Source organism: Acipenser ruthenus, chromosome 13 (assembly GCF_902713425.1).
Source record: "Acipenser ruthenus chromosome 13, fAciRut3.2 maternal haplotype, whole genome shotgun sequence".
Taxonomy (NCBI): Eukaryota; Metazoa; Chordata; class Actinopteri; order Acipenseriformes; family Acipenseridae; genus Acipenser; species Acipenser ruthenus.
In genome coordinates this window covers 26,917,908-26,934,616 of record NC_081201.1, presented here as the reverse complement: position 1 = coordinate 26,934,616, position 16,709 = coordinate 26,917,908, and the positions used below count along the sequence as shown (strand labels likewise).

Genomic DNA, 16,709 nt, shown 5'->3' with positions numbered 1-16,709 from the left:
GAAGGTGCTGAGGCCACCACTGCACATCAAATTGGGCCTTATGAAACAATTTGTCAGAGCTCTAGATAAGGAGTCGGCAGCCTTCAAGTACCTTCAAGACTTCTTCCCTAAGCTGTCTGAGGCAAAGGTCAAAGCCGGTGTCTTCGTCGGACCACAGCTAAAGAAGATCCTGGAGTGCAATGAATTCCCCAAGAAGCTCACTAGTAAGGAGAAAGCGGCTTGGAACAGCTTTGTCGCAGTGGTTCGGGGCTTCCTGGGCAATCACAAGGCCGAAAACTATGTGGAGCTGGTTGAGACTCTGGTGAAGAACTACGGCACAATGGGCTGTAGGATGTCCCTCAAAGTCCATATCCTTGATGCTCATCTTGATAAATTCAAGGAGAACATGGTAGCGTACTCGGAGGAGCAAGGCGAGCGCTTCCACCAGGATATACTGGACTTTGAACGCCGCTACCAAGGACAGTATAACGAGAACATGATGGGAGACTACATTTGGGTGCTGATTCGTGAAAGTGATTTACAGTATAATCGTAAATCTCAAAAAACTACTCACTTCTAAATCTTTTGTAGTCATTTTTGTATTACTTTAGTATAAATACATGTTAATTTGGATTCATATGTTGTTTTATTCTGACTTTATGTGAACGAAAAGACACAAAAATTCGCCCGTTTTCATTGGAAATAGGTAAATTTCAAAATATCACTGTCCTGGTCACAAAAGCAAAGTTTGTGGGGAATAGCCATTTTCTATACTTTTGAGGCATAAGCAATTAGGAAATAACACTTACAACCCAGGAACAAAAATTGTGTTACATAGTGTTATCCTTATTTAAACTGATGACTTTTCAGGTATCCCCTTATTTAGTCTGTAAAGTTAAATTGTAAGACAGATGGTATATTACAATACAAGATAAAAAAAAATACTAAAAAATCACCTTGTAAAAAAATTACACAAAATAAGTTTGTTAACCTGCCTCACTCTGTTGTTTCAAACACACACAATACCACGTCACCTTTTCATTTCGCTAACACACTTAGAACTTCCTCTATTAAGTTCCTCAATTTCAGTTTTGAGAACCATGTAGTAGATTCTATCTTGAGATAGCATGATACAACTCGGCTTTCATATGCAGGGCAGTGTATTTTAAGCCTGAGGTGAGGGATAGAATTATCATGCAACCATGCAGCTGGGTCCAAGGTACAGTAGTTGAGGAAACATAGTGGGTAAATAGACTCACTGCTACCACAAAATATACTTTAAACTGGCCAAGCAAACTCTAGCTCATGCACTGGATTAAACTCACATGACACATTCTCAAGGGAGTTCAGCATCATGTTTCTTACCAGTCTTGGTACAAATAAAATTAATAGGTGTACCTCAAACACAGGTAAATAGCCACCCCTTCCAGTTGTCTAAAAATAAATGTTACAGCAAGAGTTTGAAGTGCACTCCCAGAGTCAGACTGCAACGCCACACACAGCAAAGCATGTCAGTCTGGTTAGGGGTGTGATAAAATCCCCTTTGAGGGAAATTCATCTATCCATCTATCTATCTATCTATATATAGGAACATACCCAGGCTTTTAAAGGCCTTTTCTCATGCAACATTAAAAACCAACAAATTCCATGCACGGTGACAAGAATGAGACTTTAATTGGTTTTAAGTGGAGTTTATAACACTAAGATAAAGGGTAGTTAAACACATACAATAACAATTGGACATCTGATTTGTATGAGCATCATTACACAATTTTGTACATCTGTTTGTTGGGTGTGTATTCTCAGTGCATAGCATTACACACAGAGCGACTGCTGCACAGCACAATAGTATTCAGAAAAGGCTGAAATGGAATAAGGCTTTTTTTAAAAAAATTTATATATATATATATATATATATATATATATATATATATATATATATATATATATATATATATATATATATATATATATTATAAAAAAAAAAAATCAGACTGAAAATATATTGGAGTACATACTCTACATGAAATGAAATCCAAAATTTAATGGGTAGGCAGCTCTGCCCAACACTGCAGTTAAAGCCCCTTTAATTTGATGCAGTTCCACCCCTTCCATCTGCATGCATGACACCAGTATTTTAAACAGTACTTTTTTTTTTTTTTTTTTTTTTAAACGGTAAACAAGAGGCACTTTGTGGCAACCACAGGCATTGTTAAAATATATTGCACAAATCTGCTGGAAACTAGTGACAAACTTGAACACTGGCACCTTTATGAATATTTTAAAGCTGAAACAATAGTGATGCTGCCTGTGAACTCCACTCAAGTTTTATAACCCGTGCCACAGTTAATGGCCTCTAAGGCTGTCAGAGGAGTTTTATTTTCTTTCTTCTTCTGAAGGTACCAAAGTGGGGCTACAGATGATTAGGGATGGCCTGGGACCAAACAATAAGCTCCTTAACAGTGATGCCCTTGAACAGTTTCATAAATTTAAGATGCTGAACATCCCAAAGTAGTAAGAGTAGAGTCCAAAAACTCAAGTGAAGAAAACAGAAAGAATACCAACAGAATACCATGAATACTGTTAAGGAAATAACAAGAAAAAAAAAGTCAAAGATAAAGGCATTTGGTTCTGTGTGTGTTGGGGGGGGGGGGGGGGGGGGAGGGTAAATATATAGGTACTATATTTATATTAAAAAAAAAAGTTGGGGGGGGGGGATGTGCACCAATACCATTTACTTTCTCCTACATGTTCACAAGGCCTGTTGGACAATTTTAAGTGACATTCTCAGTTATGGGCCCCTGACTGAGACCCTCAAAACCTGGAAGAGTGCAAAAGCTTTTAAGCATATGCAGTGACCTTAACTTAAATCAATAGCATCTAAAACGTTCTATAGGTCATGCTTGGGCAGAAAGGTAGATTAGTTCCAATGCAGTAGCAGTGTAAGCACCATCAACTTTAAAGCATGCAAGGCAAAGGAAATCTTCAGTAGGCCATCCCAAAAAACGTTCCACGATTTATGTTAGGGGGAGGGGAAGATACAAATACAGTACAAAACAAAAAACAAATAATGGATATGCACATTGGCATTTTGGCAGGTTTTCTGTGGTGTTAGAAGATGTAAACAGAATCAGATAAAAAAAAAAAAATCCTAAAATGTATTTTATACTAAAGGGTTGGCTTGAGTCAACAATTATATTTGCTCTTATCTAAATAAATACACTCCTCCCTCACTATAAATACCCAGGGAACAGAGCTTGTAAAGTTGTATATAGCAGGGACAGTTCAACAGCAGAGTCACATTTAGTAGTGCAAAAGGCAGCTTACAACTCACCAAATATTGCTGCCCAAGAAAGTTTTTGGTCTGTCCTGCACACTAATAGGCCAGACATCCTGATTTAAAAGTTCTAGTGTGTGTGTGTATAAAATATTCTTCATAAAAAGGGCATGTATAAAGCAAGCAAGAGGCTTCCTGAAATCTACACTTGCACTATGTCCCTCTAAATTGACTGAAAACATGTTAAACCTATTCAGGTCACAGACACCTACTTTTTTGGATCAAATACAAGCAAGGATCACATTGCATTTCTAGGGACATCTTTCTCTCTCTCTCCCACACACACGTGTGTGTGTGTGTGTATGTCACTAATGCTACTTGCATTGTATGTTGGGCAGAGACTCTTGGCTCCTGTTTATCTATTTAACATTTGCTGTTTGGCAGTTTGTAAGCACCATTGTTAGATATACAAAATTATCTAGATCTAGTTACCTTGCACAATAAGGCTACAAACAGTTGACTTTGGGAGCCAAACATCTGAAATCCCAGAGAGTACCTAGATCCAAGATTAAATTTGCCCTCTGCCTGAAGTAGTTGCCTATTCATACCAAAAACCCCAATAAGGTTAATTGTCATAAGATGAACACTGAACATTTAGCACATCCTCAGTTTATTATTAACCAAGGAGAACAGTGAAACACACTTTACATAGTGCAATCCTATTAGGATTTGACTGTCCTATTCTTTACCAGATCTGCCAGATATCATGGAACTTGTTAATGCTATTTTTGAATGAACTTCTGGCTTAATACAGTTCAAATGACAGATTAAAAATCTATGTAGAAAACAAATGTATATAAAAAAATAAAAAATAAAAAAGGGACATGGACATTAATGCCAATAACATGCACACCTATTAGCCTTTTCAAATGAATAGTGTTAACATTATTGCAACACTGTTTTCCCTGCTGTTTTGTGTATCATATTTTATTATTAAAAAAATAACACATTGACAATTACATGGGATACTGTTTTCCTGCATACTTTTAACAGAATACACAGCGGTAGAAGGAATGGAAAATGCTTAGATGCCATAAAGCCAACCCCCCCCCTCCCCCCCCTCAAAAAAAAGAAAAACTGCTAGACTAGAATTTCAACATGCAGTTTCCACTGCACAATTACACATTACAGGAAACAGCCTGCAAACAGCACATTAAGCATTCACAGTAGGTAAAACTGGGCGGAAGAAAAAAAGAATATAAAATGTGACCGACAAAAGCACTGGCCTTGGTTTTAACTGTAGATGGAGCAGCATTTCTTAAATGTAACTTGTGTATTCTCTCTCTTACACCCCCCACCCCCCTCCCATTTAAAATAATCGCTCCCTCTAGCTGCCTTTTCTAGCACCATTATGCTTTTTGGAAAAAAAAAAAAAAAAAAAGCACAAAACAAAAGCAGCAGCCGATTCCACAATCCAAGGATTAATTACTGTCACAAGCTAGAAAGGGGGAGATGGTATATAAAACAGCAAAGACCATGTTTCCACTTTGCAAAAGTGCTTTCCGTCCCTTACACAAATTACTTTCATTAAATGGAGCAAACCTTTTTAGCAATTCTTCTAGCCAACCATAACATGGTCGTTTGTGTTGTGTGGGAATGAACTGGGGTAGGACATGAACCCTTGTTAGCATTTTAGCACCTACAGTTGGTGAGGGAACACAACAGGAAAGATCTTCCTACGTACATAACAGAACTGTCTCCACCTAATAAAACTGGAATTAAATGGGAAAGTGCTGTCATCTCCTGATTTGAGTTTCTTTTTCAACTTTCCTTTAGACCCAAAAAGGTATATACATAACATTATGCAACCTTTTTCCACTGGACAAGTGTCAAAACCTTGTGGATGTATGGGGCAAGATAAAATTGGTCAGGAAAAGAGAATTGTTCCTATAATTGATAGCATTTTACTCTGCACAATGTCCTATTGCCATTTAAAAAAGGTACTTGCTTTTCAGTTTATATTCAAGTTTTTTCCCCTTTTCTCTTGTGGTTTAGTTTTTTTTCCCCCATAAAAATATTTCAGACTTTTGTGATCTGTGTATGTCGATCTTCATCAAAAGGTTCATTTTCTGGATCAGAGTCAGTGGTGTCCGAGTATCTATAGTGATCAGGTTCATTGTCACTAACGTCTGGTGTTACTGAAGTTGATGTGCTGGCCTCTGAATTTGACGACTCCTCCACTGTTTTTGTAAAATACAGCTTCACCTGACGGAGAGAAGTATTATTTAGAAATCAGTGGTTCCATCTCAAGGAATCTGTAGTGTGCTTCTGTACATAATTATTTGCTATTTATTTTTATAAATTTACATTTGTAGATGACCAAAATGCAGTGTTTAAACTTTTATTTTATGAAGCAGTGATTTGTAAAGGCATCCCAAGAACTGCTCAAATCAAAACAGTACTTCAACCACAAGTTCTGGAAGACTGTACATTGTCTGGGTTTATGATTTTGCACGCAAACCAATAGTTTAGATCCTTGATCAGGTATTGAAAAGAAAAAGCTACAACAGAAATCTTGTTTCCTTATTGGGGTAAGTGTGTGAAAAACCTACTTTCACAGGAAAAAACAGCACTGACAGTACGCAGTCCAAAGCCGAGAAAAAAAAAAACAAGTACACCGAACTAAAGCCTCATTTTTTTGTACAATGAAAAAGTATAAGCACTTTCTGCACTAAATATATGAATAATTTTGCAAGATGTGACCTTGATGTGGATTGCAGTCTAGAACAGTGGTACTCAACTCTGGCCCTCGAGATCTATTCCAGTCCTGGTCTTTATTCCACCCAGGTCCTAAATTAGTTAATTGCCTCTTAGCAGCTTCAATTAACTACAGTAGAACCTGCTTGGAGAAAACACCTTGACTGGATTGGATCGTGAGGGCCAGAGTTGTATACCACTTCCATTAGATACTTTAAGGTGGTGTATTTAACCCTCCAACACTAATCTACTGACCTTGAAGTTTGGAGAGAAGGATCGGTTGGCTTTGTCTTTATTTGCTTTGTCTAGATCATTTTTCGTCAGTGAGAGGATGAGATACTCCTTGTCATCTTCTCGTTCTGTACTCTGAATTCCATCAAGTTCTTTTACTCCAATTAAGCTTCCATTTTCTACTTTCTCTGAATTGTGTTCCGGTCCAGGGATGAAGAATGTGTTGACCCAGAAGTGAAACATTTTATCCTAAAAAAATAAATAAAATAAAACCAAATATAACCACATGCATAAGAATACACCATAAAGGGAATGTAAAACACAAAAAACAAAAACACAGCCACATCATGAATCAAAGTAATATGGATCCAATTTTATTTCAATAGCTCTGTTGAAGACACTGTGAAACCTTTTAATGTAACAGTTTGTTTGAACTTACAAATCTACAATGGACTTTTAAAAGGAAGAAAAAATAGGTTTAACAAACCTTTTTCATCATCTTGTTCTGTTTGTGGAAAAACTCCACCTTGATGTCACCACACACTGGTAATGGTTGTGGAAACTCGAAAACCATGTACTTGTCTACACGTCTTGTGTGTGCTGGATTTGAGGTATGGATCTTCACTTTAAGCTGATAAACCACAAACTGAGGATCTGCAATGCAACAAATGACAAACCTTTAAATTTGACAGGAAACCTTTCTAAAACAGCTGAACAGGCCAAGTAATTTGGTACATGGGTGAAAGAATGAATTGAGCAAAAGCACTATAAAAATAAATCTTTCCATTTTAAATCAGTGAATCTATCAGTTCAAACTAGTAAAGAAAAGCACACAGGGACAGACACAAAGCAGAATAAAATGAAGAGGAAAGATTGAAATAGTACATCCTTCTAAAGACGCAAAACATTTTATTGACCGTCATATACGATTACATAAATGGCCCTATTCTGAAAAATAGGTAATGGATCTGCTTGTCAACAAGTTTATAACTTAGATTTTAGTCAAAATTAGGGATGGGACTTTGACAACATGGATTAACCCTTAGCGGTCCATTTATTTTGTGCCTCTCAGGCGTGTCAGGTCCAATTTATTTTCACACAGTTTATTTTACATGTGCTGTTTTAAAGTATTTTTTCACAGTAAAACAGGTTTAAAAGGCACTGCATATCAACAGGACACTCAGTACTGCTTCTCCAGCCCCGCCCCACCCCTTGTTCACTGTATTTTCCACATATTTCTTCATAGTCGTGTATACTGATAAATCACCTCCTTATCAGTCGTTTTATCACCAAACTTCTCAATACTGTGATCCAACTCATTTTATTACTATAACATCTCAAAAAGCTCTGTAAATCTGTGATATTCTTTGAGCGCAGGATGTGGAAGCAGCTATTTTGTTTGTTTATGTCCGTGTTATCTCTGTGGTGCCGGTGCTATGTGTATTGCTCAGATCCACCACTTTTTTCTTTTTCTCTCGGTCTCACTCGGCCATTGAAAGGTTTTCGGCTTTTTCCGGAGAAAAAACTAGAGACCTGTGCTTGACGTCTTTTTGATGATGTCGGACAAGATCCGACATAGGACCGGAAAGGGAAAATGGTAATGTCGGACCTGGTCCGACATATGACCGGAAAGGGTTAAAAAGTAAAATAGACATGCATGTACAAATTCATTTTAGGTCAAGTGGGGAACTATGCAGGGGTGTGCAATTCATAAATCACCAGACACAACAAGATGTGAGGGACAACAAGTTTTGCCGTTATACTTTGCCCGTTGGACAAACTCTTTTTCCTATGTTCTGTTGCTAGAAAAGCAGAGAACCATGCAAGTTTCTGAATTGTTAGTCTAGCAGCTACATACAAACATTTTAAAATGTGTTTACATCCCACAACTCTCACTTCTGATTGCTAGCTGTAGAAAAAGCTAACTATTGGTTTAAAAAAAAAAAAAACACAACCTGCCAAGATGAGCCTCCGGCAAGGCACAGGCTAATCTTTTAAACTTCAGGTATTAAAGTTCTTTGTAAATTAGCAAATTAGTGATACTGTTTTCTTAATATACAAACCTGACATTTAAATGCAGCAATCTACTAAAAGTTACCAAAAAAAAAAGGCACCAGGTCATATTAGCGGATTAGAAAAAAACATTGTGTAATTTATTACATTTCTGGGGCTGTGTCACACTAGGTCCGTTTAGAGGGTTTGGTCTACACGCAGTACATTTCATGTGAAGTGTGAAGAACGAAGTCCGCCTGGGAAACGAACCATACCGAGTCCACCTAAAGAGATGGTCTCGGTCCGTTTGGCAAACACACGAGTCGGGTTCGCTTGTTAAATCTCAATGTGAACAGCTGGACTTGGTCGTTTTGCACATAAGAAACTAACTATGCAAGGTAACCTGACTACGAAGTAAACATTTTGCAGTTTAGTTCAAATTCTGAGGAAACAAGTAGAGCAAAACACAAAAAACAATGTCATGGGGAACTGTATTAGGGTTACCAGACAGACATTCAGGGAAATTTAGGATTGTCAGTTTCAGCCTTGATTTTTTTGTCCCAGTCGGAAACATTAAATTGCTAATAGTCCCAGTTTTGCTATTGCATTTTTTTTTTCTAGTACAAAACTGTAATAGCATGCTCTGCAAATAGCAGAGTAATGTATTAGGTTGTGTGTTGGCGCCATGCAAAAATAAAACAAACAAGCAATCTTATGGATTATTTGTTTAATCATTATGACTAAATGGTAATAGCTGATCTATTTTTTTTAAATCTGGCTTTTTGTAAATTTAACATGTTTTGACTTGATGACAATATAAAATAAAATGAGTTACGATATGGCAATAAAGTCACCTGATGTTTAATTTTTGAACTGTTGTGTCACTGTGGAAATCCGGTAATCCTAAACTACATACAGTGCGAGAATATGAAGATGACTGAATTTGGTCAAAACACCAAAATCCAAGCCGAACTGGACAAAACAAACAAACAAAAAAAACAAAAAAAACCCCACAAAAATAGTAAAATATATTGAGTCTTCACTCAAGTTAATTTGTTTAATGCTGACAGTAGAAGTGTGCAGAATTGCGTAAACTGCATTCTCCTACTGTAGGCATTCTATAAATCCCTTGTTTCTTATGTTTCGAAAGATACAGGGTATTCATGCTCGTGACAGAGTAGGCGCCTGACATGTGGGTGCGTGCATTCGCTGCTGAGTGACAGGTAAGAGAGTGAGACAGAGGTTGAAGTTGATACGCCCCGCAGGAGAACAGGATTTATTTATATAAAAAGTCTTAAAATCTAGTGAACCAGTCAAGCTACAAAGGCTAGATGCGCCCCTGTTTATAACTAATTGGGTGATTGTGTTCACTTAAATAAAACCAAAATCCTAGAACTTATATTCTACTTTTTTGCATGTGTTTTGTGCGATGGGGAGGGGACAAATAGATTTTTCTAGCATTTGGACATGTTTTTTTCAAAAATTGCACGCCCCTGCTATGGCAAGGAGCATACAAGATTAGTTTCCTAGGTATAGTGAGTATATTGCTAGCTTTTGAAGCGCAAGCTAGTAAAATGTTATTTATTGGTAGAGGTGCACTCCACTTACAACGGATCCTGTTGGAACAAAGTTCTGTTTATACCATACCGAGGCATGTCCTTGCCAAACATGGGTTTTAATGGGGAATTACTCTAGTTAAAACAGACTTGTTTAATACGTATATACAGTTTAACACATACCGTTTTCCTGTTCCACAGGTAGATATTTTGCGCAAAGAAGGTACATCCGGGGCAGCAAATGACAGTCACGACGGCATTTGTGACATCAGGCAGGAAAAACAGTTGCTGTTTACTTTTATTCTATGCTTTTGTTGGCACAGACGTTGTACAGTTTGAAAACTTATAACGTATACAATTACTTACATTTAGCAAATATATTCGTAAAATTGTACTAATTACATTGTACGGCCCGCAGGGGGCGTGTTTTGTACAAATAAACTTCCCTTCTTTGGTAGTTAAGCTTTCTTGTATTATTTATATTTAAGGTACTTACGTTCACAGTTTATAAAGTACTGATTTCCATTGTCCCTTAGAGTCTGTTATAAGTGGAGTGCATGTGCATTCTGAAGCACTAGAATCTACGCAATATTATGTGCGACGTAAGCATGGAAGATTTATTGAAAAACAAAAAAAAAACTTTGGTATTTATATTCTTATCCTCAAAAAATAGATTGATGAAAAGCTGATTTTACCCCAGTGCCAATTCCCTTTTCTGAAACCATGAGGAATCTGCTCGCTCTTGTTTTTAACTGTAGTATCCCCTTAGAGAAAAAAAAGGAGATTAAAACATGGTCCTGGAGATACTTGCTGGGGCAGGAAGAAAGTTAAAAAAAATTAAAAAAAAGTGTATATACACAGTTTAAATCGCTTGCAACGGGAAGTAAAAAGTTAAAATGTAAATATAAAAAATATATATAACATCCACCTTACCATCTTCTGCTATATAGTTGTCACTTTTTCATTGTTGAAGCAAAAATAAGTTTCTGCTCCATCATGAACATTTAAATTTGATTAGCAAAATAATTGAGTAAATGTCTACTTGGCAAATATCATCCAATTTGCACATCTAAAACAAATGTACTGTAAATCAGGGGTTACTATTCTGTACAATTTCTTTTAAAAAGCCATCTTATGCATAAGGTATTGCAATTTTCTTTATTTTTAATAAAAAGTGTATAAAAACACAGATTTGTCATGTTAGTGGAAAAGGTTTATCCAGATTTACATTAAATCATAACCGCTGTCTCCAGGATCTCAAGGTAGCATTAGTTACAGGTTCTTCTAAATGCCTAATTAGCAAGCATATCACATGCAAGATTTTGAAACACCCTGGTGGAAGGTTGGTTTGTGGGGTTTTTTGTTTTTTTATATTTTAAAAGTGGTTTCTGCTCATCTAAAGCAAGAGGTATTTGTTTAAAAATACAAGCAGCAAAGCTTGAACCATTTCAGAATAGGGCCCTCTTGAGGGAAAGAAATTCTACAAGATGCAGTTTGAAAAAGAAAATGTGTAAAGTACACTACAGAAAATGCCTAGTAACATCAGTGTATCATGATTCATAGTAGGATACCCTTTGAAACCAGTAAAGAAATACATTTGAAAAAAAAAACAGTAATAAAAGCATCAAGACAAGAGGCAAAAAGACAAAACAAATTTAAATTGCGGAATAAAAAAAACAAAAAAAACACAATCTTGCATAAAACAGGTTTTACTTACGTTTACTAACCTCTATATGCAAAAATACAATTCTAAAAAGGAGGAGCGTTTTACTTAAAGTAATTCAAACAAACTTAAGGTTAATGAGGAATAAGATGCAGGTGAAATACACCCTCCCCTCCCCCCAAGATAATCACAAACACACCCATGAAAGCATTATCAAACTTTTTTTCCTACTTAACATATAGTAATGCTGGTGAACCCCACCCACTCCACTCAAACAGCATCTGATCTGCTGTTATATAATGAAGAACCTGAAATACGTAGTCTGCCATATATACAGCTTCTTCAGCATCTACATTTGACTTCTCCAGAATGATCTGTACCATCTACAGAATAAATTAACTGTAGTGCTTTTTTTGTCATTTGGACTTCTGAATACAGTTTGGAGTACTGACTACCAGCATATGTGTTTCCCACTCTCACATATATGATGAAATAAAAGCAATGTACAGTGCTTGGATTTGAGTTTGGGCTTCAGTGCATAATTAATTTGTCTAGAACAGTGGCTTACAATTTTGTTCTTGAAGCATACAATGTACATACTAGTAGTATAAATACTGCATTTTTTCAATATAGTCTGCAACCAAGCATAAAAATAAAAAAATCACTTACTACATGTTCCACCACTGAACATGGGAACAGTTTCAAACACCATCTTGTGAAATAACAATGCCACTGGTTTATAGTCCAACTTGTTTTTCAACAGGAAGCTGTAGTAATATACATAACGCCTCTGACTTGGAATTGTCACTCCCTGAAAAAGAGTTAGCATCAGAAGACCAATTCACGTGATCAATTACTGTTCAAAATTATTAAAAATAAATGTGCATTTATCAGTACAAGGTTTAATCCAATCCAAGGACGTTCTCTAGATATTTAAATATTTAAATATGTAACAGTAAGATTGCACACCATTATATCCCATGTCTTTATAAAATTAGCACAAGCATACACATTTTATGTGCCAAAATGTGAACACATTAAACGGCAACAGGTCTGTATGAGCAAGTGATGCACAAGCCTGTCGCCTGAAATCCTAGGCTTAAATTGCATTTATGAATTTCATACCAAACTTATGCAAGCTGCCACGACTGACCTTTTTGTCTCTGGTCCTCACTTCACCGTAAAAGTCTAGTGCTTCTTGTGCTTTTAGGAATTTGCCTCGGTGTAGCAAATAAGCACATATCATTACACCCGTTCGTCCCTTTCCAGCTTTACAGTGAATTGCTGCAACATGATTGTCATCTTCACTCAGCCATTGGTCAAGATCTTCACAAAAAGGTTTAATAAGCTCTAGCTGGGGTGGATTGTGGTCTTCAAAGGGGTACTGTGCAACTGGTGGAAAACAAATACATTTAGTCCATTTCAAGCTTTGAGGCAGACAACACACGAATTTGCTTTAAAAAACTGTAATTAATCCAAATGTATTGAATTTCAGAATTCCAAAATTAGTGTAAAAAGCAAAATCTACTTTATCCAAGTATTTGTTTTAATTTAAAACACATCAGCAATATCAGCATCAGGTTGCAATACTATACAATTTGGTATAAATGCAAGAACATACCTCTGCAGTTAAATTTGTTAGCATCATAATGTCTTTCTGCGCATCTGTAGTAAAAAAAAAATGCACACATTAAATGAAAACACTGGAAAAAGTAAAATTCATTACATTTAGGAGTTTGTGGATGAAAACAAAACATCCCTGGTAGCATAAATCTAAAGGGGTATGTCATATTAGATCAAATGGTTTGTAAACATGAAGTAAAATGGAAATGTGAAAAAGATTGCATCACTTATATATCCAGAGGTGAATTTGACAACAAAATAACTTCATGGTAATTTACAGAAAGTTCACTTACAGATTATATATCTTGTAATGATCTTTATGTTTCGAATCCAGAAACCTAAAAAGATGACAAAAACATTAGTAATGTGTATGGTCATACAGCAACTTGTATACACATGCTCGTGCATATTAAGGTAAATAACCAATTCAAATGTCTAGCCACGATGTTCTACTGGTCAGATCAATTGAAACTAAATATGGCACCATTTGGCAGGGAGAGGGAAGGGCTACAAAAGGCACTCTTGTATTTCTGAACTCTTTGGCATATGCTCCTATTATTGATACATACTTGAATACATACAAAAAATGGTAGAGGCGAACACCAGTGTCTGCAGATTATAATGCTGAAACTTGGGCTAGAGTTACCAAGTTATCACAATTTGAATTAGTTCTCTATATATGTAAAAATGAAGTTACTGTGACTTTATACTAGATTGTGGGACCTCTGTGCATATAATTTACTATAACCCAAGAATGTTACCATGCCTATACTATTGTGTGGTCACTCTTCCTGTTTAAAAAAGGAGGAAGTCATTTAGACAATGCAACCAGGGGTCAAGTCCAGTTCACATAGTTAAATAGTCCTGTTTAGCGCATTCCAAATATTTTTTACTATGACAATCAAAAGGGTAGGTTAACAGACAGCCATTATTATTATTATTATTATTATTATTATTATTATTATTATTATTATTATTATTATTATTATTATTTATTTCTTAGCAGACGCCCTTACCCAGGGTGACTTACAATTGTTACAAGATATCACATTATTTTTACATACAATTACATTATTTTTTTTACATACAATTACCCATTTATACAGTTGGGTTTTTACTGGAGCAATCTAGGTAAAGCACCTTGCTCAAGGGTACCCACGACCCTCCGGTCAAGAGTCCAGAGCCCTAACCACTACTCCACACTGCTGCACAGATTCATTGATTTAGTTGTAATAAATGAAAAGGCTAATCTGAATGGTGTAGCATTAGAGAAACTTAGCAAGTTAACTTCAAATGGTCTGAACAGAAACTTTCATGCTACATTGACATTATAAAAACAGCGTGGCAGCTATTTTATTTTGCTTGTTTAAAGTGCTGGAGAACAAAAACTTGTCCAATACTGTTGCTGCACAGTCATGCACTTGTTTTTTTGGGTGGCTCAATAATTTTTGATTTGTAGTAAAATATGCAAATAGACATTTGGGATTGCTAACATTTTATATAAATGCATTGCTTTTAGGAATGTATTTATTTATTTTTTAAATGTTTAATTTGTAGTATCTTGACAAGCATTGTAAAATCACAAATGTAAAATATAAATAGGCCATTATACATTCCGTGTAAAAAAGGGCTCAAGACTAACATTTTACCCAAGATGCCAATGGCTCCTAGGCGCCAAAACCAATTGCTGGGTGCCACTTTTTCAGTGATTTGATTTTTTCCATATTCAACTGCTTAAAACATACCCACTGTACACCACTGCTTTCTTTCTCCCGGCTACATCTGTTCCACAGTCAATTAGAACAGAATTGTAATTTGCACTGTGCACCCCCTTCTGTAAATCACCTTTTATTTCACCTTCAATGACTGCAATTAACTCAGCACATGCGGTATTCATTGGCATAAGTTTGATATTTCCACATCGCTCTTCAGTAAAACAAAATCGGAGAGCTAAACTTAGTGAATGCTGTTTCTTCTACTACAATCATGTAAGCAGCACTGAATTTAATTTTTAATTCTCAAAATATTTTCTCTCCATTTACTTGAGCAGCACGAACCATTGATCATTGGTGTCTGGGTTGGCATACTCTTTGCAATAACGTAGTCCCTAGCACTTCTGTGTTTTCTGCTTTCACCGTGCTTCAGACTTTCTTAATGGTTAATTCCAGAAAAAAAATCAGTTTTCCCTGCAAAACTCACAATGTTTTTTTTTTCATTACTGTAACGTAACCAGTGAAATTCTTTGGCTGTGAAAATGCACTTTCCGCCGGTTCATCGTCTGAATTGTCTAGCTGCCGTGCAATAGAATCAACAAATTTTCGTCTCTTAGAGTCTTTAACGTAGATGCGGACGTTGTATTACTGCTAGTACTAATATGATATTTTTATTTGACATAACTCAAAACGTATACTCCATCTATACTAAACTCTACTCTTGCTTTATAGGAGGTTAAACAATATAAACAAATCAGCTTGATACGTTACCCTGTTCTCCGTTTTTCTTAATTCCTCAACCTTTTATTTTAAAATCTTTATGTTTTAGTGTTTGGCCAGAACATCCCACATGCACTGCACGTTGACGTTGGTATATTTACGTACGAGCGGAATGAGTGAAAAAATAAACAAACAAACACACGGTTCTGCTTGTTGGTGTTTAAGTTTATATTAAAAAAAAAAAAAAAAAAAAAAAAAAAAGGGACAGTCAGTTCTGGTTTAGGAGCCAAAAGACGCCTAACAAAAAACACTGTCGCAGAAAATATTTAAGTCGTATTGGCGACTATTTTAGTTGTACTCTGGAGCCCTGCAAGAGTAAACTTGATTTAAGACAAAATTAAAGCAGCATTTACACAAAAGCGCTTACATTTTTAAATCTATTAAACACTGGATTTACAGGTTTTTCCATAAAATAAATATTACCTCAGTGAGAATTACCCAAAAGCCTGAAACCCTATCTGGGAGCACAGGGTTCAACTATTATGGTCCCCTCTTTTGTATAATATATTGCATACACCCTAACCAGGCTGCTCTGCAATTGGAATGAAACCTTTGTGCAGCTAATCCAGAATCAAGCTAGGTGCCGGTCACCCTATCTATTCAGCAAGATTATATATAGTCAGAATACTAAGATTATATTAATAGACATGCAGGGTCACAGCTGTTGCTGCAGTACATTCATGCAATCAGTACATTGGACAAACAAACCGAGAAATCAATTTTCTGCCAAACATCACAAGGGACCACACAGAATGATTAAATGCGCAGGTGTGTGCACACTCACTTGGTACTCCCAATTCTGACTTAGAGTTGGTCTTTCAAGAATAGTCTTTACTCAGCAACTATTCAATATTCAAAGTTTCCATTTTACAGTTATACAATAAGCAATTTAAAAGTACCTCACAGGCACTTCTGAGCTCTGTTTACCAAGCCTAGACAGATGCTGACACAAGAGCAGCCAGCACTAAGCCTATGAAAACCTCCACATGTATGTTGCTAGACCCTCTTATTACAGTGTAATATGGGGAAACAGAACTCCTCGTTTCAATGAGTTCATACATAGGTTTAAAACACTCAATGTTCAGTTCACACCTGTCCCTAGTGAAATAAATACTTTAACTTCTGCAGCCATAATTCTA

The 16,709-nt window shown here is 36.2% G+C and overlaps 1 protein-coding gene across 2 annotated transcripts in view; it reads right to left on the bottom strand.

Moving 5' to 3' along the window:
• Positions 1-4,225: 4,225 nt before the first annotated feature.
• ptenb (phosphatase and tensin homolog B) overlaps positions 4,226-16,709 on the bottom strand; it is a 30,793-nt gene continuing 18,309 nt past the window's right edge. Inside the window, exons 3-10 of one of the 2 annotated variants that reach the window (XM_034031231.3) lie at positions 13,372-13,416; positions 13,077-13,120; positions 12,609-12,847; positions 12,125-12,266; positions 10,488-10,556; positions 6,732-6,898; positions 6,269-6,493; positions 4,226-5,521 (exon numbers count right to left, since the gene is read on the bottom strand). In XM_034031231.3, coding sequence (XP_033887122.1) covers positions 5,336-5,521; positions 6,269-6,493; positions 6,732-6,898; positions 10,488-10,556; positions 12,125-12,266; positions 12,609-12,847; positions 13,077-13,120; positions 13,372-13,416 — 1,117 coding nt within the window. In that variant the 3' untranslated portion in view covers positions 4,226-5,335. The remainder of the gene's footprint in view (positions 5,522-6,268; positions 6,494-6,731; positions 6,899-10,487; positions 10,557-12,124; positions 12,267-12,608; positions 12,848-13,076; positions 13,121-13,371; positions 13,417-16,709) is intronic. The other variant, XM_034031232.3, reaches the window with a different exon arrangement.